At 44.6% G+C, this 24,446-nt stretch overlaps 1 protein-coding gene across 2 annotated transcripts in view; it reads right to left on the reverse strand.

Moving 5' to 3' along the window:
* ubap2a (ubiquitin associated protein 2a) overlaps nt 1-24,446 on the reverse strand; it is a 38,038-nt gene that overhangs the window by 5,208 nt on the left and 8,384 nt on the right. The window contains exons 3-21 of one of the 2 annotated variants that reach the window (XM_024401627.2): nt 19,090-19,167; nt 18,100-18,210; nt 14,898-15,066; nt 14,357-14,446; nt 14,153-14,219; nt 13,928-14,031; nt 8,723-8,781; nt 8,155-8,225; nt 7,144-7,309; nt 4,481-4,772; nt 4,082-4,338; nt 3,501-3,694; nt 2,946-3,213; nt 2,551-2,587; nt 2,298-2,454; nt 2,028-2,058; nt 1,623-1,911; nt 1,372-1,463; nt 941-991 (exon numbers count right to left, since the gene is read on the reverse strand). In XM_024401627.2, coding sequence (XP_024257395.1) covers nt 941-991; nt 1,372-1,463; nt 1,623-1,911; nt 2,028-2,058; nt 2,298-2,454; nt 2,551-2,587; nt 2,946-3,213; nt 3,501-3,694; nt 4,082-4,338; nt 4,481-4,772; nt 7,144-7,309; nt 8,155-8,225; nt 8,723-8,781; nt 13,928-14,031; nt 14,153-14,219; nt 14,357-14,446; nt 14,898-15,066; nt 18,100-18,210; nt 19,090-19,167 — 2,583 coding nt within the window. Of the gene's footprint in view, nt 1-940; nt 992-1,371; nt 1,464-1,622; nt 1,912-2,027; nt 2,059-2,297; nt 2,455-2,550; nt 2,588-2,945; nt 3,214-3,500; nt 3,695-4,081; nt 4,339-4,480; nt 4,773-7,143; nt 7,310-8,154; nt 8,226-8,722; nt 8,782-13,927; nt 14,032-14,152; nt 14,220-14,305; nt 14,447-14,897; nt 15,067-18,099; nt 18,211-19,089; nt 19,168-24,446 lie in introns of both variants that reach the window. The other variant, XM_024401626.2, reaches the window with a different exon arrangement.

The following is a 24,446-nucleotide window of genomic DNA, read 5'->3' on the forward strand; positions in this document are numbered from 1 at the left end:
GACAAGTGGCAGTTTTGCGTTTCTTTCCTCGAGAATAGGATGCAAGCGAAGCAAACGTAGCTCGATTGAATCTTATGGGCTAATACAGTATTTTCTGTATCATTATTTCTCGCTGTCTCTCTCTCTCAATACGGAGTCCTTTCTAGCCACTTTGAACAACATGATTTTGCATTGACACCGCCTTCTCACAAGGTAATAACCACACCCTGTTATAACGGTATTGTTAATTGTTGTTCTTAAAATTCTAATTCTATATTGTGCCAAATTTGCACGCACCCCATGTTCCATAACGTTGTGATGGAAAATAGATAGCTTTTAACTGCCAATCAGAAACTGCGGCGTAAATCCCCCCCCCGTATACTGAACGTTGAGATTGCCGGTAGGCCATTCTGTTAGCTAAAAAGACTGGTACACAGACTAGTAGAGTAGGGTGTTCAATCAAAAACACATCTTTTGACCAATTGGTAAAATGATGTGTAGATAATCCTCTAAGAAAACCAATGGTCCAAAATGTCTCTATCATAATCCGTTCAAAAGTTATGTTTATTTTTTTTACCCGTGTAGGATGGCCAAAATTGGGTGACTAAATCAAGACAAAAAAAAGTGGTCAAAATTAAAATCTGGAAAATAGATTTGCGTCAGCTAGGCTGGATGCTGTGCGAGAATTAAGGCCAACTGACAGGCTCACTGTTGAACTCATCTTTCTTCTCGAATCCGGAGGACATAAAACAATATAGAGGTGAGATAGAATCGATTTTGAGACATGACATACAATATTTTTTATATTTTAGTATACACTTTTCATATTAATATGAAATTCCTGTTCTTTTTCATAGATTTCTCACAAAAACAATATGTGGGGAAGTGCCAAGATGGAGGCAAGGTGGCTTAAACAGCGCCCCGTCAGTCATCAGTGCATATATAAATCATTGAGACTCACCATAGGCAGTCTGGACTGTAGCATGTGGAGGTCCTCATAGCCGTAGATCTGCTGTGGAACACATGGCAAATACAGTCACTTGAATGGATCATACACCCAAATAACAAAATATGTTTCTTTACTTTGAAAGCAGGGAAAGGAAAAGCGGGATAACCTAGTCAGTTGTACAACTGAATGCATTCAACTGAAATGTGTCTTCCGCATTTAACCCAACCCCTCTGAACCAGAGAGGTGCGCGGGGCTGCCATAATCAACATCCACGTCTTCGGCGCCCGGGGAACAGTGGGTTAACTGCCTTGCTCAGGGGCAGAAAGACCGATTTTTACCTTGTCAGCTCGGGGATTTGGTCCAGCAACCTTTCAGTTACTGTCCCAACGCTCTAACCACTAGGCCAGGAGAGACAGTGACACACAAACAGACACAATAGTTACCGGGTAGGCAGGCAGCAGGCCTCCTGGGCCCATGATGTACTGGTTGGGCAGTAGTGGGGGAACCCCCTGAGACAGGTTAGGAGGAGCTTTACCTGAAAAACACAAGAACAAAACACACTGCTATCTAGACAGAATTACAGTTTCACTTATAGTCTTTACGTTTGTGTTTTAATATGTAGGTGAACGTGACTGTACGAGTGTGTGTATACATGTATGCGTGAGCGCGTATATTCATGCATGTTTGTGTGTACCAGTTGAGGAGGAGAGCAGCGGTGCGGTCCTGGGGGCCGAGGAGAGGTTCGCTTGGGCCGTGGTCCCGTTGGCACTGAGCCCCAGTGCTTGGCTGGCGTGATGCCCGCTGCCACCCATGCTACTGACCATGCTGTTCATGTGGCTCATGGTGCCCATGATGTGAGCCATGCCGCTGTTGACCTGGTGGAGTGACTGGGCTGGGGCCTGGGCTGGGGCCTGGGCTGGGGCAGAGGAGTAGGAGCCAGACGAGGGTGCCAGAGAGCTCACACTACTGTCTACACTGGTATACTACACAGAGAGAGGTAGAGTGAGAGACACCGAGAGAGTTAGTTACAGAGGAGGCTGTACTCGGTATGGTATCTCTTAAAAGAAGCGCGTGTGTCTGTGTGTTGAACAGTACTCACAGTGAGAGAGGAATGACTACTGCTGCCATGGCTACAATGGGGGAGAGAGAGAGAGAGAGAGAGAGACAATGAATGTCCTTAATATCCCCATTTACCTTCTGCTCTTGATTTAGATATATTTACAATCCAGTATCTATAAATTGTCCGAAGAAAGTAACTGCATTTCTAGCCTATAATGGCAAAACTTGGAATTCTGTATGTATAAATTGTCTCTAACTCACGTCAATGCAAGCACGTGAAGGCAAGTGCGTAAAGACAAGTGCGTGTTACCTGCTGAGTGGTGCCAGGCTGGCAGAGGGCATGTCGTGTGGCAGACTGGGGAGTGCCGAACTGTGGGAGGGCATGAGGGCAGAGGGGGCAGGGGCACTGCTGGTACTGATGCTCAGAGAGGGAGACTCCGGCTTTGGCGTAGAGGAGGCTGACGAAGCTGGTGAGAGAGAGGGAAACAATCAATTAAAAAACACAAATCCTGAGGTCAACTGACAAAAAGAGCAGCACAGAATGAATGAAATGTGTAACTTACGGTCCATAGCAGACGTCCTTACACCATTCAGACCGTTCTGTTGAGACGAGCAAACGACTAATTAAACATTGGATTCTTCACCCATGTCAACTTTACTTTATTATCCCAACATTGCGAAATGCATTTATCATTCATATTTCATAAACAACAAATGATGTGTCTCATTATTGCACAACCCAGGACACTGAGACTGTGTGGGAGGCCTGAGTCTTGTTCATTAGGGCACACCATAGCCAAAACCTTCTGCAACAGAACACAAAAACAAGCGATTCTTATAGGACAAGTTCAGGTAGTCTATCCCGGTTTCTGGACGTTTTCTTCCATTTGGTACCTAATGAATACTGTTGGCCTGCGGTGTGTTCGTTATGGCTTACACTAGCCAAACTTAGACTCACCATGATTGGCCCGGGTGCCTCTTTGCTCTGGGAGAAGGCCAGGTGTGAGTGAGGGGCCACGGGCCCACAGTCATAACCGCTCCCCACTGAGACAAAGGGAGACGTGGAAGAGGAGGAGGGCACCGAGGAGGAGATGGAGGAGGATGGAGTGGAGGAGCTGACTGTACCCATAGAGGAGGGGGTCAGGCTGGGCATGGGCACCGACGGGGAGTGGTAGACAGGCTCAGAGGATGGGAGGGGGACGGAAAGAGGGGTGCTCATAGATTCACTGGAGACAAACCGAGAAGGAGGTTTTAGTTAAACTATGTCGCGACACTTTAAAATGTATAATAAGAAGACTTCGTATGGACTTCTAGGGTGAGCTAGCATGGTCTTCAATCTGTTGACCACCCCTGGGGTGTGTTCAGGAGTGCAAAATAAAATAATATACACAATAAATTGTGCTGAAGAGATCAGACTGTCTAAGGCGAAATGTGGAATCATGTAAACTGGTTACTTTTTCTGTCTGTAACTTTCACCTCCCAGAATACACCCACGGTGGAGATTGTGACCCACCTGAGGGGATTGGAATAGAGGCTGGTCTGGCTCTGTGGGGCCGGGGTGGACTCCCTGGAGCCCCCGGTGACACACGTCTCCACGGTGCCAAAGTCCGGCAGGGCTGCCTCCGAGCCAAAGTCCAGTGCTCCGAACTGAACGTTAAGACCTGGGACGTCGGCAGAGCCAGGCATTTCCACCGCCGACGAGGGGATCTGGAGTGGAGGGGAAAGCTGTTACTCAGAGGGGACTCATTGACGGGAAACAGCATCTTTATTATTCACAATCCTTGCATTTGAGAGAATCATCAGGATCTGCACAGATTTGCTAATCTTGATCGCCAATCCCCTCAAACACCCTTAGCTTCTTCATTTAGAGCAGTGCTCTTCAACGCTGGGAATTGACCAATTAAGCATCAAGACCTTGATTAGGTCAATCAGATGTGTTTTTACTGGCCTAAAACAAGAACCTTGATAGCCAAGGTTGACCATTCCTGTCCTACACACTGGGTGAAGCCCAATTCTTTCCTTGATTCCTCCTGTCCTTGATTCCTTGACCTCACACAGGGAATCGAGGAAATATTTGTCTGTGGTTCCTTTTACCTTAGAGGTGGGAGGTATCCTTCGTTTCTGGGCCTTTAGCTGTGGAACGCGGTGCTGCTGCAGCGAGTTGCTGCCTTGAGTGTCCGGCCCGGCGCTGTGGGCAGGCTTGGCACCGATGGTGGCCAGGGGGGGTCCCTGGATGGGGGAGGGAGATTGGGCTGGGCTGGGCTGGCGAGCAATGGGCAGAGAGGGGGCGCCGTGTCTCTGGGCCAGCTGGCTCAGCACCAGGGATGGCTCAGGCTGCAGCTTAAAGTCCCCTGGAGGGCGAACACACAAATACAGATCAGTCAGGCATACGGACTCAACCACCACATACAGACACATGGCCATTTAACAAAAAAAAACAATATGGCAGGTATTTGAAATGATAGATTATTTAGGTTAATCTGTGTTACTCACGGCTGAAGTGGGAGGTGTGTGAGGAGGATGTGGCGCTGGGCTCTGGGACCTTGATATCCCAGCTTGAAGTGGAAGGCAGTGGGAGAACAGGGGCGGCTCCTCCTAGCCCTGGGAGTCTACTCCCCAGAGAGCTGTTACTGGCCCCCTGAGTGCTGGGAGGGGGGGCTGCCTGGGAGGATGGGAGAGGACCCAGGCCCGGGCCCTTCAGCTGCTCCAAGATCTGGGCCCCCGGACTGGACTGACTCCTCTTAGACTGGCCCAGGTCCCCGAAACCTGCCCCTAGCACTGACGACTGGCAGACAGAAGGAGAGAGTTGAGTGAATGGGGCCCTATGTTAATACAAGCAAAATATGGCAACCAAGTAAGGGAAATGCCACTTGACTTTTTCAAAATGTTGTTAGGTTACAGCCTTATTCTAAAATTGATTAAATCGTTTTTCCCCTTAATCAATCTACATACAATAACCCATAATGACAAAGCAAAAAAAAATATTTAAATATCTTAGCAATTTATTTTTTAAAAACAAACAGAAATATCACATTTACATAAGTATTCAGACCCTTTACTCAATACTTTGTTGAAACACCTTTGGCAGCGATTACAGCCTCGAGTCTTATTGGGTATGACGCTACATGCTTGGCCCACCTGTATTTGGGGAGTTTCTCCCATTCTTCTCGTCGGATCCTCTCAAGCTCTGTCAAGTTGGATGGGGAGCGTTGCTTCAAAGCTATTTTCAGGTCTCTCCAGAGATGTTCGATCGGGTTCATGTCGGGGCTCAGGCTGGGCCACTCAAGGACATTCAGAGACTTGGTGAACCTTCGCCCCAGCACCCTGGAGCAGGTTTCATCAAGGATCTCTCTGTACTTTGCTCCGTTCATCTTTCCCTCGATCCTGACTCGTCTTCCAGTCCCTGCCGCTGAAAAACATCCCCACAGCATGATGCTGCCACCATCATGCTTCACCGTAGGGATGGTGCTTGGTTTCCTCCATATGTGACGCTTGGCATTCAGGCCAAAGAGTTCGATCTTGGTTTCATCAGACCAGAGAAGCTTGTTTCTTATGGTCTGAGTGTCTTTAGGGGCCTTTTGGCAAACTCCAAGCGGGCTGTCATGTGCCTTTTACTGAGGAGTGGCTTACGTCTGGTCACTCTACCAAAAAGGCCTCTGGAGCTGTCAGAGTGACCATCGGGTACTTGGTTACCCTTCTCCCCCGATTGCTCAGTTTGGCCCGGTGGCCAGGTCTAGGGAGAGTCTTGGTGGTTCCAAACTTCTTCCATTTAAGAATGATGGAGGCCACTGTGTTCTTGGGGACCTGGAATGCTGCAGAAATGTTTTGGTACCCTTCCCCAGATCTGTGCCGCAACACAATCCTGTCTCGGGGGTCTACGGACAATTCCTTCGACCTCATGGTTCGGTTTTTGCTCTGGCATGCACTGTCAACTGTGGGACCTTATATAGACAGGTGTGCGCCTTTCCAAATCATGTCCAATCAATTGAATTTACCACAGGTGGACTCCAATGAAGTTGTAGAAACATCTCAAGGATGATCAATGGAAACAAGAAGCACCTGAGCTCAATTTCTAGTCTCATAGCAAAAGGTCTGAATACTTATGTAAATAAGTAAATTTGCAAACATTTCTAAAAACTTGTTTTCGCTTTGTCATTAGTTTTTATTTAATCCATTTTAGAATAAGTTTTAACGTAACAAAATGTGGAAAAAGTCAAGGGGTCTGAATACTTTCCGAAGGCAATGTATATACAAAAGTATCTGGACACCCTTTCAAAGTAGTGGATTCGGGCCAGTTCAGCCACAAGATTGAGCACACAGCCATGCAATCGCCATTGACAAACATTGGCAGTTAAATGGCCTTACTGAAGAGCTCAGGTGACTTTCAACATGGCACCAGCATAGAATGCTCGTTGGAAGCTTCATGAAATGGGTTTCCATGGCTGAGCAGCCGCACGCAAGCCTAAGATCACCATGCGCAATGCCAAGCGTCAGCTGGAGTGGTCTAAAGCTCGCTGCCATTGGACTCTCGCTGCCAACGCGTTCTCTGGAGTGATGAATCACACTTCACCATCTGGCAGTCCGACGGACGAATATGGGTTCAGCGCATTCCAGGAGAACGCTACGTGCCCCAATGCATAGTTCCAGTGAAGGGAAATATTAACCCTACTGCATACAATGACATTCTAGACGATTTTGTGCTTCCAACTTTGTGGCAACAGTTTGGGTAAGGATCTTTCCTGTTTCAGCATGACAATGCCCCATGCACAAAGCAAGGTCCATACAGAAATGGTTTGTCGAGATCGGTGTGGAAGAACTTGACTGGCCTGCACAGAGCCCTGACTTCAACCCCATCGAAAACCTTTGGGATGAATTGGAATGCTGACTGCGAGCCAGGCCCAATCACCCAACACCAGTGCCCGACCTAACTACTGCTCTTTTAGCTAAATGGAAGCAAGTCCCCGCAGCAATATTCCAACATCTAGTTGAAAGCCTTCCTAGAGGAGAGGAGACTGTTATGGCAGCAAAACGGGGGACCAACTCCATATTAATGCCCATGGTTTTGGAATGAGATGTTCGACGAGCAGGTGTCTACATACTTTTTGTCATAAGGTGTATGTATCTGAAAGGTTTTAAAGGGCACGAGTATGGCTCACCAGGGCGGCGTGTGCATAGCTGGTGCTGCTTGTGCCAATGGCCGACCCGTTGCGGGGGGGGTGATGGTGGGAGTTGGTAAAGACCAGGCTCTGGGTAGAGGGGGCATCCCCTCCTCCTCCTCTTCCTTCTCCCACTGGCTTCTGCAGCAGAGAGGGCAGGTCCAGACTACAGGAGACACATATCATTATTATAACACATGATACTATTTCTATCGCACACATACCCACTACGGAGAAAGTCTGATTAAAATCAACAGTCATAACGGGGACCATGTCTCAAGGGAAGGATCCATACGTCCTTCCTACTTATTATGCACATCCAAATGTATCTACCAAAGCAGCTGGGCCAAACATATCCCTCCATGGATTAAAACTGGCAAAGAGGTCAAGCTGTTATTTTGTGTACCACTGGGCTGGTATTTTCCCCATATCTACACAACACCAAAAGCAGTGTTTTTTTATTTTATTTTTGATATATATATATATATATTCTTATTTTTTAACCCCTTTTTCTCCCCAATTTCGTGGTATCCAATTGGTAGTTACAGTCTTGTCCCATGTCTGCACAGGAGTTGCAGCATCGGGAGAGACGAAGGTCAAGAGCAGTGCGTCCTCCGAAACACAACCCAACCAAGCCGCACTGCTTCTTGACACAACGCCCGTTTAACCCGGAAGCCAGACGAACCATTGCGTTGGAAGAAACACCGTACACCTGGCGACCGTGTCAGTGTGCACTGCGCCCGGCCCGCCACAGGAGTAGCTAGTGTGTGATGGGACAAGAACATCCCTGCCGGCAAACCCTCCCCTAATCTGGACGACGCTGGGCCAATTTTGCGCTGCTCTGTGGGTCTCTTTGTCGCAGCTAGCTGGACGAGCCTGGACTTGAACCAGCATCTCTAGTGGCACAGCTAGCACTGCAATGCAGTGCCACTCGGGAGGCCTAAAAAGCAGTGTTGATATGTGACAGGTGGGTGCCCTAGCTAGTCGTGCGGATGGTGAGCTGGGAGTTACCTTTGCCCAGGTGTGAGGTGGTTCTGAGGTGCAGGTGCACTTGAGGCGGTGAACACTTTGGTCTCGGAGAGCTGAGGGGAGACAGAGAGTTATTGACAAATGTAATAGACCAAGTTGTGAGACATAAGGCCAACTATAGTTTTGTTAAACCTTTTGAAGTCACACTGTATGAACTAGTGCACTGTTGTGCAGGACTCTAAATTCAAACATTTAATTGGTATCACTGGTGCTCCCCACTTTAAAAAGGTAAAGAGAACATAGCATTCTGGAGCACCAGAAAATAAATTTTTGTTAAATCGATTGAGATACAGCCTATATGAATTCCAGCTGCTTCTGAAGCACATGTTGTTCCCTTAAAACGAATATGTAACCCTGTAAATACATTTGTTTATTATAAAAAGCTCAAATGTAATTGAAATGAAAAAGTCATTTTGTGGAATAGTTGGTTGGCCCTGGTCATGTATGTGTTCCATCTGGAAAATAAATGTCCAAAATGTGAACATATAAGACAAAGCTCCTTCCACCCCCTGACCACTACTACTTCCCAGTCCCCATTACCCAGACTCACACTCATCTCTTCGCTCCAGTCCTCAGCAGCCCAGTCTTCCAGAGTACTCCTCCAGGCCACTGCAGGGAGCACACCAGAGAGGGGTCAGAGCTCAGAGATGAATGGAAACAACACAAGGGCTTCTTGGAGAGGTGTTTGTGAACATGGACTGTAATTCAGTGGCATTGCTAGGGACATTTCCCTAGCAACAGTCTACAGGGCCCCATTAGAAATACAACAATAAAACATCCTGACCAATGAACACCTACCAGTCAAAACGGTCCAGAAAACTATACAAGAGAAAATGGGTCTTTCTATAATAAAAGGGGCTAATGTGTGACATCAGGGTAAACATTTCAAAATAGTTTGATATACAGATTCACGTGTAGTTACAGAAATAAAAGTTTAAATAGGCACAATGAGACCATAACTCCACCTAGCAACAACAAAACATCTATATGTGATTCAAAATGTCACTTGAAATATGGACACCGCAAGTTTCTTTGTCTTGCCTAGAAGCAAGGACTGTTTATGCATTTAGTCAACTTCTCTATCATTTATAGCCATGCTAAACAAACAGCTTCTTAATTTCGGTTGATATAATAACATAATACAATGCGTTTTGTCAAGAAAATCATTGACAATATTAATAATAATCAATAATGAAATTAATCAGTAAACACTAAGCGTTGGTCTGCATATCAGAGTCTGAAAATTAGCCGGCAAATGCTTGCTTCCTCGGTCCTTGATTCCTCCACTCCTTGCCTCTCCTCAAAAGTGCATTGGAGCCCAAAGGGATGAACCTTCCTCTCAAAGCACATTGGGGGAGAAGAGTGGATGTGAGAAATGGAGGAAACAATTGGAGAATCTCAATTGCATTTTCTTGAATCTTAACGTTCTCTCCTTGTCTCAAAACCCATTGGATAAGAAGTTGAGAGGGGAGGGACCTAGGGCTGTTGCGGTGACCGTATTACTGCCACATTGGCGGTTACGAAGGCAGTCAAATTCCACGTGACCGTTTAGTCATGGTATTTAGGTTTATCCAAGCTCTGATGCTGCTGATGGTCATTAGTAGCCCACCATACTTGCTAACTGCCTGGTACTCAGCACTCTATTGTCCCTCTAATCACTCTGACATCAATGCAAATCAAATCAAAAACTTAATGAGAGCCCATGAGCTCATGTTGCAACAACATTTGTATAGGCTATGCAATTGTGTGAGAAAACAGAGGGATGGCCACTATTAAAAAGAGGAGGACCCCATCAGCTTTCTATAGGGTAGGCCTACTATATTTATTTATAATTTTCCTAATATTAAACACATTGCTTATATTTATAACAGGAGAATAGCATTTCTGACTGGCATGAAAATGAACCACTGGAAAAGTGTTCTCCATTTGCAATGTTTTCTTACATTTTTTAAAGCACTTTTTACCCCCCCCTTTCCCCAAATTTCATGATATCCAAATTGGTAGTTACAGTCTTGTCCCGTCGCTGCAACTCCCGTACGGACTCGGGAGAGGCGAAGGTTGCACTGCTTTTTGACACACGGCTCGCTTAACCCGGAAACCAGCCACACCAATGTGTCGGAGGAAACACAGTACAGCTGGCGATCAAAGTCAGCGTGCATGTGCCCGGCCACCACAAGTAGTGGCTAGAGCATGATGGGACAAGGACATCCCCCAAACCCTTCCCTAACCCGGGATCGAACCCGGATCTGTAGTGACGCCTCTAGCACTTACTCTGTTGGGTAAGCCACATTGCGTAAAAAAAGTTTTTTTTTGTTGATGCTAGTGGTTGTATTAATTTGGGATCTATCACATCCCACAACTGTCCCAGACTATATTTGGAATATTTATTTCTCACACAGATTAGAATAGGTCAACATTTGTACTATTGGGGATAGTAGATTGACATAGGCTACTGCTTTTGCTTTTCGTTAGGCCTACTCATCTTGTTGACTGACGAAAAGTAAATGTGAACAGTTCTTCCAACATCTTCAATATGCACCTCGGAATTGGACAAGGACGTGCGCAGTTGTATTCCTGATGTGTGTCTGTCTTCACTTGTAGCCTGTGAGAAAGACCTGATCATGTGATGGAGAGCCATGTGAGTGAGAGGTGATTAGGAGCACGTAGCACTCAGGGAGAAGGGGACAACGGCCACTGGCCGTAAAAGGCATGGATTTTTTTAGGGTGCATTATGGCCACACAAAGGGGGATGCCGCAGTGAAATTCTAGGCATTATCAAGTGCTTGTCAAATTGTGAATGATGTAGTGTGTACAGCCTGCACAAAAAAAACAAAGTAGAACTCATGCCTTTCAAGCAACTTTTTTCAATTCATCATTAGAGTGGCCTTACAATGTTTTAAAAATCTGAACATATAGGCCAACGTTTGTAGAACAACTAAAGTTATTAATGTAACTCTAAATTAAGCATATAGGAATACTTATTTGTTAACGGCTCAATACAAAATAGCCGCATGTGCGCACTCCCTCAAATCATTTGGAGAAAATATCCTTTCTATTCAACATAAGGACAACTCAGATAATGCTATTCTGTTCTTCTGAAATAGACTACACTTTCTTCATATCATGCTTCTTTAGACCTGTCTAAAATAAATAATGGATTTATTATGAAGGTGTAGGCTATATTATATGGATTTATTAGACTTTTTAAAATGTAGATGTTCCAAAGGTCTGCATCAGTGGCTTGTAGGCTGTGTGTGGAAGCCAGGATATGCTAAATGTGTTTATGTTGATTAATGGTCAATTACCGTGAGACTGTCAGTTACTTGCTTGACAATCACCGGCTGACAACATTTTGTGACCACCACAGCCCTAGAGGGACCTCTGACCTTCTCATTTAATGGGTTTTGAGACAGAGACGAGAGGATGCGACGAATCAAGGAAATGCAATTGAGATGGTTTCCTCCTCCTAAGCTAACATCTGGAATTGTTTTAAGATGGTCATGTCAAGGATTTAGAATTTTAGGACCCCTTTAGGTATAAAATAAATAAGTAACCATTGAATTTGGCCTTACTGCTATTAGCCAAATGAAACACATTAAATAACAGATTAACACATGGCAAAACAGATAGTCAAAAACAATTATCAAAAGGAAGTTTGTTTTGAAGTGTCTGTCCTATATCTGAGAGAAAATAATGATTTTTAAAATTTTTAATTTACCCACACCTTTTTTAGTGCACTAAACTACATGGCCAAAAGTATGTGGACAACTGCTCGCCGAACATCTCATTCCAAAATCATGGGCATTAATATCGAGTTGGTCCCCTCTTTGCTGCTATAACAGCCTCCACTCTTATGAGAAGGCTTTCCACTACATGTTGAAACATTGCTGCGGGGACTCCATTCAGCCACAAGAGCATTAGTGAGGTCAGGCATGATGTGGGGGGATTAGGCCTGGCTCACAGTCAGCATTCCAATTCATCCCAAAGGTGTTCAATGAGGTTGAGGTCAGGGCTCTGTGCAGGCCATTTAAGTTCTTCCACACCGATCTCGACAAACCATTTCTGTATGGATCTCGCTTTGTGCACGGGGGCATTGCCATGCTGAAACAGGAAAGTGCCTTCCCCAAAACGTTTCCACAGAGTTGGAAGCACAGAATCACCTAGAATGTCACTGTATGCTGTAGCATTAAGATTTCCCTTCACTGGAACTAAGGGGTCTAGCACAAACTATGAAAAACAGCCCCAGACCATTATTCCTCCTCCACAAAACTTTACAGTTGTCACTATGCATTGGGGCAGGTAGCGTTCTCCTGGCATCCGGCAAACCCAGATTTGTCCGTCAAACTGCCAGACGAAGTGCGATTCATCACTCCAGAGAACGCGTTTCCACTGCTCTAGAGTCCAATGGCCGCAAGCTTTAAACCACTCCAGCCGACTCTTGGCATTGCACATGGTGACCTTAGGTTTGTGTGTGGCTGCTTGGCCATTGAAACCCATTTCATAGACAGAGGCAGTTTGGAACTCAGTAGTGAGTGTTGCAACCGAGGACAGACGCTTTTTAGGTGCTTCAGCACTCTGGGGTCGCGTTCTGTGAGCTTATGTGGCTTACCACTTCGAGGCTGAGCCATTGTTGCTCCTAGACGTTTCCACTTCACAATAACAGCAATTACAGTTGACCGGGGCAGCTCAGGCAGGGCAGAAATTTGATGAACTGACTTGTTGGAAAGGTGGCATCCTATGACAGTCCCAGGTTGAAAGTCACTGAGCTCTTCAGTACAGGCCACTCTACTGCCACTGCTTGTCTATGGAGATTGCATGGCTGTGTGCTTGATTTTATACACCTGTCAACAACGGGTGTGGCTGAAATAGCCGAATCCACTCATTTGAAGGGGTGTCCACATACTTTTGTAGTGTACTTCTATATACACTGAGTACACCAAACATTAGGAACACCTTCCTAATATTGAGTTGCACCCCCCACCCCTTTTCCCACAGAACAGACTCAATTCATCAGGCCATGGACTCTACAAGATGTCGAAAGCGTTCCACAGGGATGCTGGCCCATGTTGACTCCAATGCTTCCCACAGTTGTGTCAAGTTGGCTGGATGTCCTTTGGGTGGTGGACCATTCTTGATACACACGGGAAACTGTTGAGTGTGAAAGACTCAGCAGTGTTGCAGTTCTTGACACAAACCGGAGCGCCTAGCACCTACTACCATACCCCATTCAAAGGCACTTAAATATTTTGCCTTGCCCATTCATACTCATAATGGCAGACATACACAATCCAAGTCTAAATTGTCAAGGCTTAAAAATCCTCCTTGAACTTGTGTCATCCCCTTCATCTACACGGATTGAAGTGGATTTAACAAGTTACATCAATAAGGGATCAAAGCTTTCACCTGGATTCACCTGGTCAGTCTATGTAATGGAAAGTGCCGGTGTTCTTAATGTTTTGTGTACTCTGTGTATACTTCCATTCACTTTTTAAACTGGTACCGGGCTACCTTCAGATTTATCTTGTGAGTGTCCTAGAGCAGAACTACTGACATGTAAGTGTTCCTGAGAGTCTCATCTTTCCGTAGAGGGGTCATATTCGTGTGTAGCCGAAACTGTTCGGACGCTATAGTCAGAAGTCGGCAGATCGGCAGTACCGACTTCAGACTTGTGGGGGTCGTAGAGCAAAACGAAGAACACTACTACTTTTTGAAGAACCCAGAGAGTTTCATGATCCTTCTCTGTGTGAAGCCTCACCTGTCCCGTCTGTGCTGTTGCTGTTGTTGGCCCCTGACTCCCAAGCGTCACCTTGTGTGGTCCCTGTCCCCTGTTCTGGGGTGTAGTCTGCTGGGTTAAAGGTCCTGAGGAGAGAGAGAGAGGATGAGGGTAGGTGAAGTTTAGGTTTAAGAAGAACTGGTGTACGAGGAACCAGAAAAGGACAGTTGTGTGTGTACGAGTTTGTTTGTGTATTACAGAACTCACCCCATTCCCTGGGCTGAGAACTTGCTACCCACTGGTGCCCTGCCCCTTCCTCTGCCTCCAGATCCGACTGAAGCACACAGACCCGCACAACGTCAACACATAGTAAGCATGGCACCGGAAAATTGTGTGAAGTTAAGAGAGCACTTAAGTTACCTGGGAGTGTTGACTGGAACATATGAGAAAGTGCCACTAATTGACACTCACCTCTACCCCCTCTTCCCCCCCTGCGACCTCGCTCTGACACTCTGTCCAAAGGGCCAGGGACCACCTCCACACCATTTTCCTCTGGCCGCACTGCACAGGAAGACAGAGAGCGAAGGAGCGAGAAAGCGAGGTGGGGAGGGACAAAGAGGGAGACAGAGATAGCGATAGAGAAGGAAAGAAGTGGGGAGAGACCAACAGAGAGATGATTTAGTGATTAAGGTCAGTACAAAGCTATGTGCTGCCTAGTAAGCAATTCTGCTGAAATAGTGCATTGATGACAAACTAATTGCTTAATGACAAATTGGCTGGCTATTCATTCTTAGTAAGTGCTCTATGTAGTGTTCTCTAATCTAAAGTACCGCCAATGAGAATAAACACACTAACTGTAAATGTACTAACCACACCATGGTTGAATAACTCAAATCCTCGACAGCTTACTGACTTCTCATTCTTCCTGGCTCTTAGGTGATCAATTAGACCTAGTGTTATAGTGCCTTGTTCATTAACATATGCCTAGAATTTTATTCCGTGACCCCCTAACCTCTCTCAACCTGGCGGCTGCGGTTGCTGGCCCCCCTGCCTCTCCGATTGCTCCCTCCGCGGGCCCTGCTGCCCTCTCGCTCTCCTCCTCTCTTCTCCCGGTTCTCCTTGCCCTCCGTCGGGCCGTCCTTCGCTAGGGGTTTCTTCTTCCCAACTGTCTCCCATGAGGTCTGAGAGAGAGAGAGAGAGAGAGAGAGGAAAGAAACGACAGAGAGAACGAGAGAGAGAGTGAGAGCGAGAGGACGAGAGAGAGAATGAACGAGAGAGAGAGAGAACGAGAGAACGAACGAAAGACAGCGAGAGAGAGAATATGTATGACCATAGAGACACATATTTCCCTCAGATTACACAGACCCACAAAGAATTTGAAAACAAACCCAATTTTGATCAACTCCCATATCTATTGGGTGAAATACCACAGCGTGCACAGATCTCTCTGTGCTGCGGTGCTCTCCTCTGAAACGCCTCGATTATTTTACTACTGACTCAGGCGCTGACAGAACAAGTGACAAGTGCTGTACATCCTAGATTCAGAGGCCATAATACTTTTTCCATTGTCCTTCTGTAAAATAAATAAATAATAATAATAATCACAATATGCCTTTATTCAATCACCCAACTGGACAAGTCCCCCTGGCACAGTTGGCACAAGCCCCTATTTTCAGTTTCCTTGGATAGATATAGCAATGTGCACAGCACCCTTGGGCTTGATTGGAAGGGGATGTGGCAAGGGTCATTAAGAGATCCATTGCCTAAAGCTGACTCAATCCACTGTAGATAGACGTATTGTATTAGGTACATTATGTCATCTGTCCATTACAAAACGTGAGAACATATTTCCATCCTATCAGATCTGTGCTCCAACTCTAACAGATGTAGATCAAATCAAGTTATTTGTCACACGCTCTGAAGACCTTAACGTGAAATGCTTACTTTACGAGCCCATAACCAACAATGCAGAGTTTTAAAAAAAGGTTACGAACAATTTACTAATAACCTAAAGGAAAAATATTAACACTATAAAATAACATTAACGAGGCTATATACAAGGGGTACCCGTTCCCAAGTCAATTTGCAGGATTACGGGGTTAGTCGAGGTAATTGAAGTAATGCGCACATTTAGGTATGGATAAAGTGACTATGCCTAGATAATAAACAGAGAGTAGTAGCAGCGTATGTGAAATGTGTGAAGGAATATGAATGTACAGTGTATTCGGAAAGTATTCAGACCCCTTCACTTTTTCCACATTTAGTTACGTTACAGCCTTATTCTAAAATTAATCAAATTGTTTTTGTCCTCATCAATCTACACACAATACCCCATAATGACAAAGCAAAAAGAAAAAAAACTGAAATTCCACATTTACATACGTTTTCAGGCTCTTTACTCAGTACTTTTCTGGAGCACCTTTGGCAGCGATTATAGCTTCGAGTCTTCTTGGGTATGACGCAACAAGCTAGGCACACCTGTATTTGGGGAGTTTCTCCCATTTTTCTCTGCAGATCCTCTCAAGCTCTGTCAGGTTCGATGGGAAAAGTCACTGCACACCTTTTTTCAGGTCTCTCCAGAGATGTTCCATCGGGTTCAAGTCCGGACTCTGGCTGGGCCCCTCAAGGACATTCAGAGACTTGTCCCGAAGCCAATCCTGCGTTGTCTTGGCTGTGTGCTTAGGGTCGTTCTCCAGTTGGAAGGTGAACCTTCTCCCCAGTCTGAGGTCCTGAGCACTCTGGAGAAGGCTTTCATCAAGGACCCTACTATACTTAAATGAGAACTTGTTCTCAACTGACCTACCTGGTTAAATAATGGTGAAATAAATAATAAACTTTGCTCTGTTCATCTTTCCCTCAATTCTGACTAGCCTCCCAGTACCTGCAGCTGAAAAAACATCCCCACAGCATGATGCTGCCATAACCATGCTTCACCTTAGGGATGGTGCCAGGTTTCCTCCAGATGTGACGCTTGGCATTTTGGTCTAAAGAGTTTGATATTGGTTTCATCAGACCAGAGAATCTTGTTTCTCATGGTCTGAGAGTCCTTTAGGTACTTTTAGGCTGTCATGTGCCATTTACTGAGGAGTGGCTTCCATCTGCCCGCTCTACCATAAAGGCCTGATTGGTGGAGTGCTGCAGAGATGGTTGTCCTTCTGGAAGGTTCTCCCATCTCCACAGAGGAACTCTAGAGCTCTGCCAGAGTGACCATCGGGTTCTTGGTCACCTCCCTGACCAAGGCCTTTCTTCCCTGATTATTTAGTTTAGAAGGGAGGACATCTCTAGGAAGAGACTTGGTGGTTCCTAACTTCTTTCATTTAAGCATGATGGAGGCCACGGTGTTCTTGGGGACCTTCAACGCTGTAGACATTTTTTGGTACCCTTCCCCAGATCTGTGCCTTGACACAATACTGTCACGGACAATCCCTTCGACATCATGGCTTGGTTTTTGCTCTGACATGCATTATCAACTGTGGGATCTTACATAGACAGGTGTGTGCCTTTCCAAATCTTGTCCAATTAATTGAATTTACCACAGCTGGACTCCAATCAAGTTGTAGAAACATCAAGGATGATCAATGGAAACAGGATGCACCTGAGCTCAATTTCGAGTCTTATATCAAAGGGTCTGAATACTTAAGTAAATAAGTTATGTTTCTTTTTTTATAAATTTGCTAAAAATTCTAAATACCTGTTATCGCTTTGTCATTATGGGTTATTGTATGTAGATGGATTAAATAACTGTTTTTCTCATCAATTTCTGAATAAGGCTGTAACATAGCAAAATCTGGAAAAAGTTAGGGCTCTGAATACTTTCCGAATGCACTGTACATGTGCGTCAATATGCATGTGTGTGTGTTTTGTGTGTGTGTCTGTGTGTTGGAGTGTCAGCTTAGTATGTGTGAGAGTCCAGCGAGTGTACATCGAGTCTGTGCAAGAGAGTCAGTGCAAAAAAGCTATGTAGCAACTGGTTAGATTCCATACCATGCTACCACCAGCCACTCCACTCTCATGAGTCAACAATGAGTTCAGGTAGGCTAGTCCCTCCCTTTTTCAGTCAGTTTTCTTCCATTTGGTGCCTAATGAATACGACCCAGGTCTCAGGGAAGTTGAGGTGACTGAGCGACGCTAAGCTAGCGATGACTAGCCACCCAAAGGAAAGTGGCTAAAGGAAATTGAAAAGGAAGCGTTAACGTCAGTCCCCTCTGCCCTACCGTATCAGAGGTGCTCTCAAGGAGGAAGTTGATGGCTCTGTTGACATCCTCGTTGCAGTCGTGGAGCGCTACCATGCATTCATCCTGGATCTTTCCTGTCACCTCCATCAGCTGTGGACATACATACAACTCTGAGTGCTTTATTTGAATCCAATGAAACATAATAGAATATTAAGAACATCTTGCTAATATTGACTTGCACCCCCTGCCCTCAGAACAGCCTGAATTCATCGGCACATGGACTCCACAAGGTGTCGAAAGCGTTCTACAGAGACGCTGGCCCATGTTGACTCCAACGCTTCCCACAGTTGTGTCAAGTTGGCTGGACGTCCTTTGCGTGGTGTACCATTATTGATACACACAGGAATGTGTTGAGTGTAAAACACCCAGCAGTGTTGCAGTTTTTGACACGAACCGGTGGGCCTACTACCATACCCCATTCAAAAGGCACTTTTGTCTTGCCCATTCAACCTCTGAATGGCGCACACACACAATCCATGTCTCAATTGTCTCAAGGCTTAGAAATCCTCCTTTAACCTGTCTCATCCCCTTCATCTACACTGATTGAAGTGGACTTAACAAGTGACATCAATATGGGATCATAGCTTTCACCTGGATTCATGTGGTCTGTCTGTTCTTAATGTTTTGTATACTAAGTGTACAATGACACTGTCTATACAGACTGTTGATACAAATACACTACACACACTGAGACACGCACACAAGCACACACATACACACACACACACACACACACACACACCAATAAGCTGTGTACATAGTCACAGAAGGGGAGCCTAACAGTCAGTATTAGAAAAAGAGAGGGTCTCAGATTTGAGGTGAAAACCCTGAAGTTGTCTAAAATTGACAAAATATTTTGTTTTTTTCCTAAATTATCAGTGTGGTCTTGCCTTTTCCCAGCACATGCAGTCACACACAGGCCATCATTCAGAGCTGTCACAATGGCCTCTGCAATTCCCACCCACTCACCTGGTTCACTTTGTCCTCAAACTCAGCATCATTCTTGTCATAGATCATCTGGGCGAGTCGGATCTGCTCTGCAGTCGCCTGCAAAATGGATGAGAAGGAAGTGAGGGAGGATATGAAGAAGGAAAGGAGGAGAGAAGGAGAGGGAGAATAATTGTTTTGGAGATATGATTTACCACTTGAAGACCCAGGCATTGAGCAAGTTGTACTGTGTGCATGTCAAAGAAAAAGTAGCCAGCCGGGCTGGGTCCAGAGGGGCTTGTCCCCCGGGTTAAGAAATGTTTGACAAACAAGCTCTATTTTGGTGGCCTCTGGTACATTCTAATGCTATATTGCATTTTCAACCAGCAACTATCAGGAAATAACACTGATATAACACTGATCACATTTTCACACTTTTCGAGTGTTAGTTTCATCAGCTCTTGTACAATATGATACAAAAACAGGAAAACGTCATTTTGACTGCACTGGGCCTTCAAAGAATCCTTTACGTCCTGACTTCCATCGGCTTCAACCTTCCTTTTGAGAGGTATTTTCTCAGCTAACTGCAAGACAGGTATGATTGAAGAATGAAGCAGGTGTTAAACATGGGCTTTGCTAAAGAGAAAGCAGCAGTTGACTGCTCCATTGTCAACATTTTGAGTAAATCAGTAGACCTACAGTCAATGTTCCCTCTAAGCTGCGCGCGTAGTAGCCCCGAGACTGTCGCGTAGAAATATTAGCCCATAGAGAGAAGCACTGCTCAACTATCTAGAGCAGTGGGCAACAACTTGAGTTTTGCCCTTATCTGGAAGATGGTGTCCCTTTTTTGGTTAGAGAGAGCAGATGGATGTTGAGACGCGGGCCCTCAGTCTGCTGCGCTCTCCCTCCGCTGAGACTGACCATCAAATGCAGGCACCATCAGTCCAATAAAATAAAACTATTTAAATGTATGCTCACTCAGCTGTGCTAAAAGGGTAATACAACAACAGATCTATTACCGGTGTGATCGGTTAAATATATAATAAAAAATGGCCCGAACAACAATGCACTGGCAGGGCAATTCAAGAAAAGCTCATATGCGGTGCTAATGTATTGGGCCTATAGCTTACTGCACAAACCTCATTGCTACAGTACTGTTTTTCTTTGGTTAATTTTGCATAGGCTTATATGTTTTTAAGTCATGTTAAAAAAAAATCTGAGCGGTTAATCTCGCCTTGCATTTTGACTCAAAGTGACCACTGTTCTAAAGTTATCAATGTTTCCCTTTACTGTGGCAATTGTGATCGAATCAGCCACAATATTAGCCACTTTCAATGCAAAACAAAACTATGCAAGGGATTTTGTTGAATGCAGAACGCATCGGAGTAGGATTCTACTGCATTGACATGCACTACTTCGCCCATACTCTACACAGACCGGTGCGGAATAAACAATCAGAGCTCCAGTAGGCCTATATGCAAATAGCAAACAGTTTGTTCATATCCTTTGCTGGTTAGTGAGTTATTAGCCTAGTTATAGATCATTTGTAGTTAGTAATAGGGGAGTGATAGAGCACAAAACATATACAGCACCAGTCAAAAGTATGGATACAACTACTCATTCAAGGGTTATTTGTTTTGACTATTTTCTACATTGTAGAATAGTGAAGACATCAAAACTATGAAATAACACATATGGAATCATGTAGTAACCAAAAAAGTGTTAAACAAACCAAAAATATATTTGAGATTATTCAAAGTAGCCTCCCTTGATGACAGAATTTATGGCTTGCCATAACAAATACTTATTGACCCAAGATATTTCATTTTTTCATTTTTAATTAATATGTAACAATTTCTAAAAACAGAATTCCACTGACATTATGGGGTATTGTGTGTAGGCCAGTGAAACAGAATCTCAATTTAATCAATTTTAAATTCAGGTTATAACACAACAACATTTGGAAAAAGTCAAGGGGTGTGAATACTTTCTGAAGGCACTGTATATATCAATATCCTTCAAAATACCATATACAATTGCAGCCAAATATATTGTCACCCTTGCACTCTTCTTAAATATTTTTTTTTTAATAAATGAAGTTTAAACTGAAGAAAAAAAAATGTCTCCACACTTCATTGGATTTTCTACATTTTACAGAATACATTTTTTTATTTCTGTAACCTTCAGCTTAAATGTTTCATTTAGAAAATAAAGACAAATGGCATGGATAAAATTATTGGCACCTCGGAGCTAGTACTTGGTTGAACAGCCTTTGGCCAAGCTAACTGCCAACAAATGCTTCTTGTAGCCTCAAATGAGCTTGCTGCACCGTTCTACTGATGACCAAATTAAGCATACCCTCAAAATAACCCCCCACCCCTACAATCAAACATGGGGAGGTTTGATAATGCTGTAGGGTTGTTTGCTACCTCTGGTACTGGGGGCCTTGAACGTACACAAGTCATCATGAAATCAGCTGATTATCAAGTGTTTGAGTCCAATGTTCAACCCAGTCCAAAAATAGTTTTTCCATTGAAGATTGTAGGTCTTCCAGCAAGACAACAACCCTGAACACACATCAAATAGCACCCAGGAACGGTTCAAGATGAAACTATCGACTGCTCTGAAATGGCCAGCATAGAGTCCAGATTTGAATCACATCCAAAAACCTGTGGTAAGATCTGAAAACATCAGTTGGTTGAAGGCATCCCTCAAACATCAAAAATTTGAGCGGTTTGCTGCTGAATAGTGGGCCAACTTGCCAGTAATGGCTCATTGATGGCTACAATAAAAGTTTTTCTCAGTTATCTTGGCCAAAGGCTGTGCAACTAAGTGGTAGCTCCTGGGCACCAATAATTTTGTCCATCTTGCCAATTATTTTGTCCAGAGGGTGGTGCAGACCGCACCACCCTCTAGAGAGCCTTGTCCATGCCTTTATTTTCTAAATTAAAAATAGCCAACTTAAGTTTCCAAAAATAAAATGTGTTGTGCAATGTTTTAACTCCAATAACAAGGTGTGGAGACCAAAAGTGTTTTTCAATTTTAACTTGTTTCAGAAAAAATAGGGAATGATTTAAGAAAAGTGCCAGGGTGCCAATATATTTGGCCACAACTAAGTACCATTAGCTTTTTAAAAATTCAATCCAAACTGATGCTCTCTCTCCACTAGTCTAGGATTCACCATCTTCATCAAATGTTTTCACAATTTATCTGCAGAAAATTCACAAAAACGTCTATCAGTACGCAAATTAGGTAGCTAAATGAACAGTTCTCGTACCGATGCAATTCGGTAGGCTACTGACGAGTAACTCACTATAACGTCTGGCAAGTCCTGATAGACTTCATATAGAAAATACCGGATGTGTCCTGGGCTGGCGTGGTTACATGTAGTGTGCAGTTGTGAGGCTGGTTGGCAGTGGTGGAAAAAGTATCAAATTGTCATACTTGAGTAAAAGTAAAGAAACCTTATAATAGAAAATGAAAAGTCACCCAGTAAAATACTACTTGAGTAAAAGTCTAAAAGTATTTGTTTTAAAATATACCTAAGTATCAAAAGTAAAAGTATAAATAATTTCAAATTGCTTATATTAAGCAAACTACACAGCATCATTTTATTTAAATGTTTAATTTACAGATAGCCAGGGGCACATTCAAACACAAATTCTAAAGCTCCTTCCGGCGCCGACAGAGATGGCCGCCTCGCTTCGCGTTCCTAGGAAACTATGCAGTTTTTTGTTTTTTTACGTGTTATTTCTTACATTAGTACCCCAGGTCATCTTAGGTTTCATTACATACAGTCGAGAAGAACTACTGAATATAAGATCAGCGTCAACTCACCATCAGTACGACCAAGAATATGTTTTTCGCGACGCGGATCCTGTGTTCTGCCTTACAAACAGGACAACGGAGTGGATTCCATGCAGCGACTCCGAAAAAGAGGGAAACGAGGCGGTCTTCTGGTCAGACTCCGGAGACGGGCACACCGTGCACCACTCCCTAGCATTCTTCTTGCCAATGTCCAGTCTCTTGACAACAAGGTTGATGAAATCCGAGCAAGGGTAGCATTCCAGAGGGACATCAGAGACTGTAACGTTCTTTGCTTCACGGAAACATGGCTCACTGGAGAGACGCTATCCGAGGCGGTGCAGCCAGCGGGTTTCTCCACGCATCGCGCCGACAGAAACAAACATCTTTCTGGTAAGAAGAGGGGCGGGGGCGTATGCCTTATGACTAACGTGACATGGTGTGACGAAAGAAACATACAGGAACTCAAATCCTTCTGTTCACCTGATTTAGAATTCCTCACAATCAAATGTAGACCGCATTATCTACCAAGAGAATTCTCTTCGATTATAATCACAGCCGTATATATCCCCCCCCAAGCAGACACATCGATGGCTCTGAACGATCTTTATTTAACTCTCTGCAAACTGGAAACGATTTATCCGGAGGCTGCATTCATTGTAGCTGGGGATTTTAACAAGGCTAATCTGAAAACAAGACTCCCTAAAGTTTATCAGCATATCGATTGCGCAACCAGGGGTGGAAAGACCTTGGATCATTGTTACTCTAACTTCCGCGACGCATATAAGGCCCTGCCCCGCCCCCCTTTTGGAAAAGCTGACCACGACTCCATTTTGTTGATCCCTGCCTACAGACAGAAACTAAAACAAGAAGCTCCCACGCTGAGGTCTTTTCAACGCTGGTCTGACCAAGCTGACTCCACACTCCAAGACTGCTTCCATCACGTGGACTGGGAGATGTTTCGTATTGCGTCAGATAACAACATTGACGAATACGCTGATTCGGTGTGCGAGTTCATTAGAACGTGCGTTGAAGATGTCGTTCCCATAGCAACGATTAAAACATTCCCTAACCAGAAACCGTGGATTCATGGCAGCATTCGTGTGAAACTGAAAGTGCGAACCACTGCTTTTAATCAGGGCAAGGTGTCTGGTAACATGACTGAATACAAACAGTGCATCTATTCCCTCCACAAGGCTATTAAACAAGCTAAGCGTCAGTACAGAGATAAAGTAGAATCTCAATTCAACTGCTCAGACACAAGAGGCATGTGGCAGGGTCTACAGTCAATCACGGACTACAGGAAGAAATCCAGCCCAGTCACGGACCAGGATGTCTTGCTCCCAGGCAGACTAAATAACTTTTTTGCCCGCTTTGAGGACAATACAGTGCCACTGACACGGCCTGCAATGAAAACATGCAGTCTCTCCTTCACTGCAGCCGAGGTGAGTAAGACATTTAAACGTGTTAACCCTCGCAAGGCTGCAGGCCCAGACGGCATCCCCAGCCGCACCCTCAGAGCATGCGCAGACCAGCTGGCCAATGTGTTTACGGACATATTCAAACAATCCCTATACCAGTCTGCTGTTCCCACA

Source organism: Oncorhynchus tshawytscha, linkage group LG02, assembly GCF_018296145.1.
Source record: "Oncorhynchus tshawytscha isolate Ot180627B linkage group LG02, Otsh_v2.0, whole genome shotgun sequence".
In the NCBI taxonomy this organism is placed as follows: Eukaryota; Metazoa; Chordata; class Actinopteri; order Salmoniformes; family Salmonidae; genus Oncorhynchus; species Oncorhynchus tshawytscha.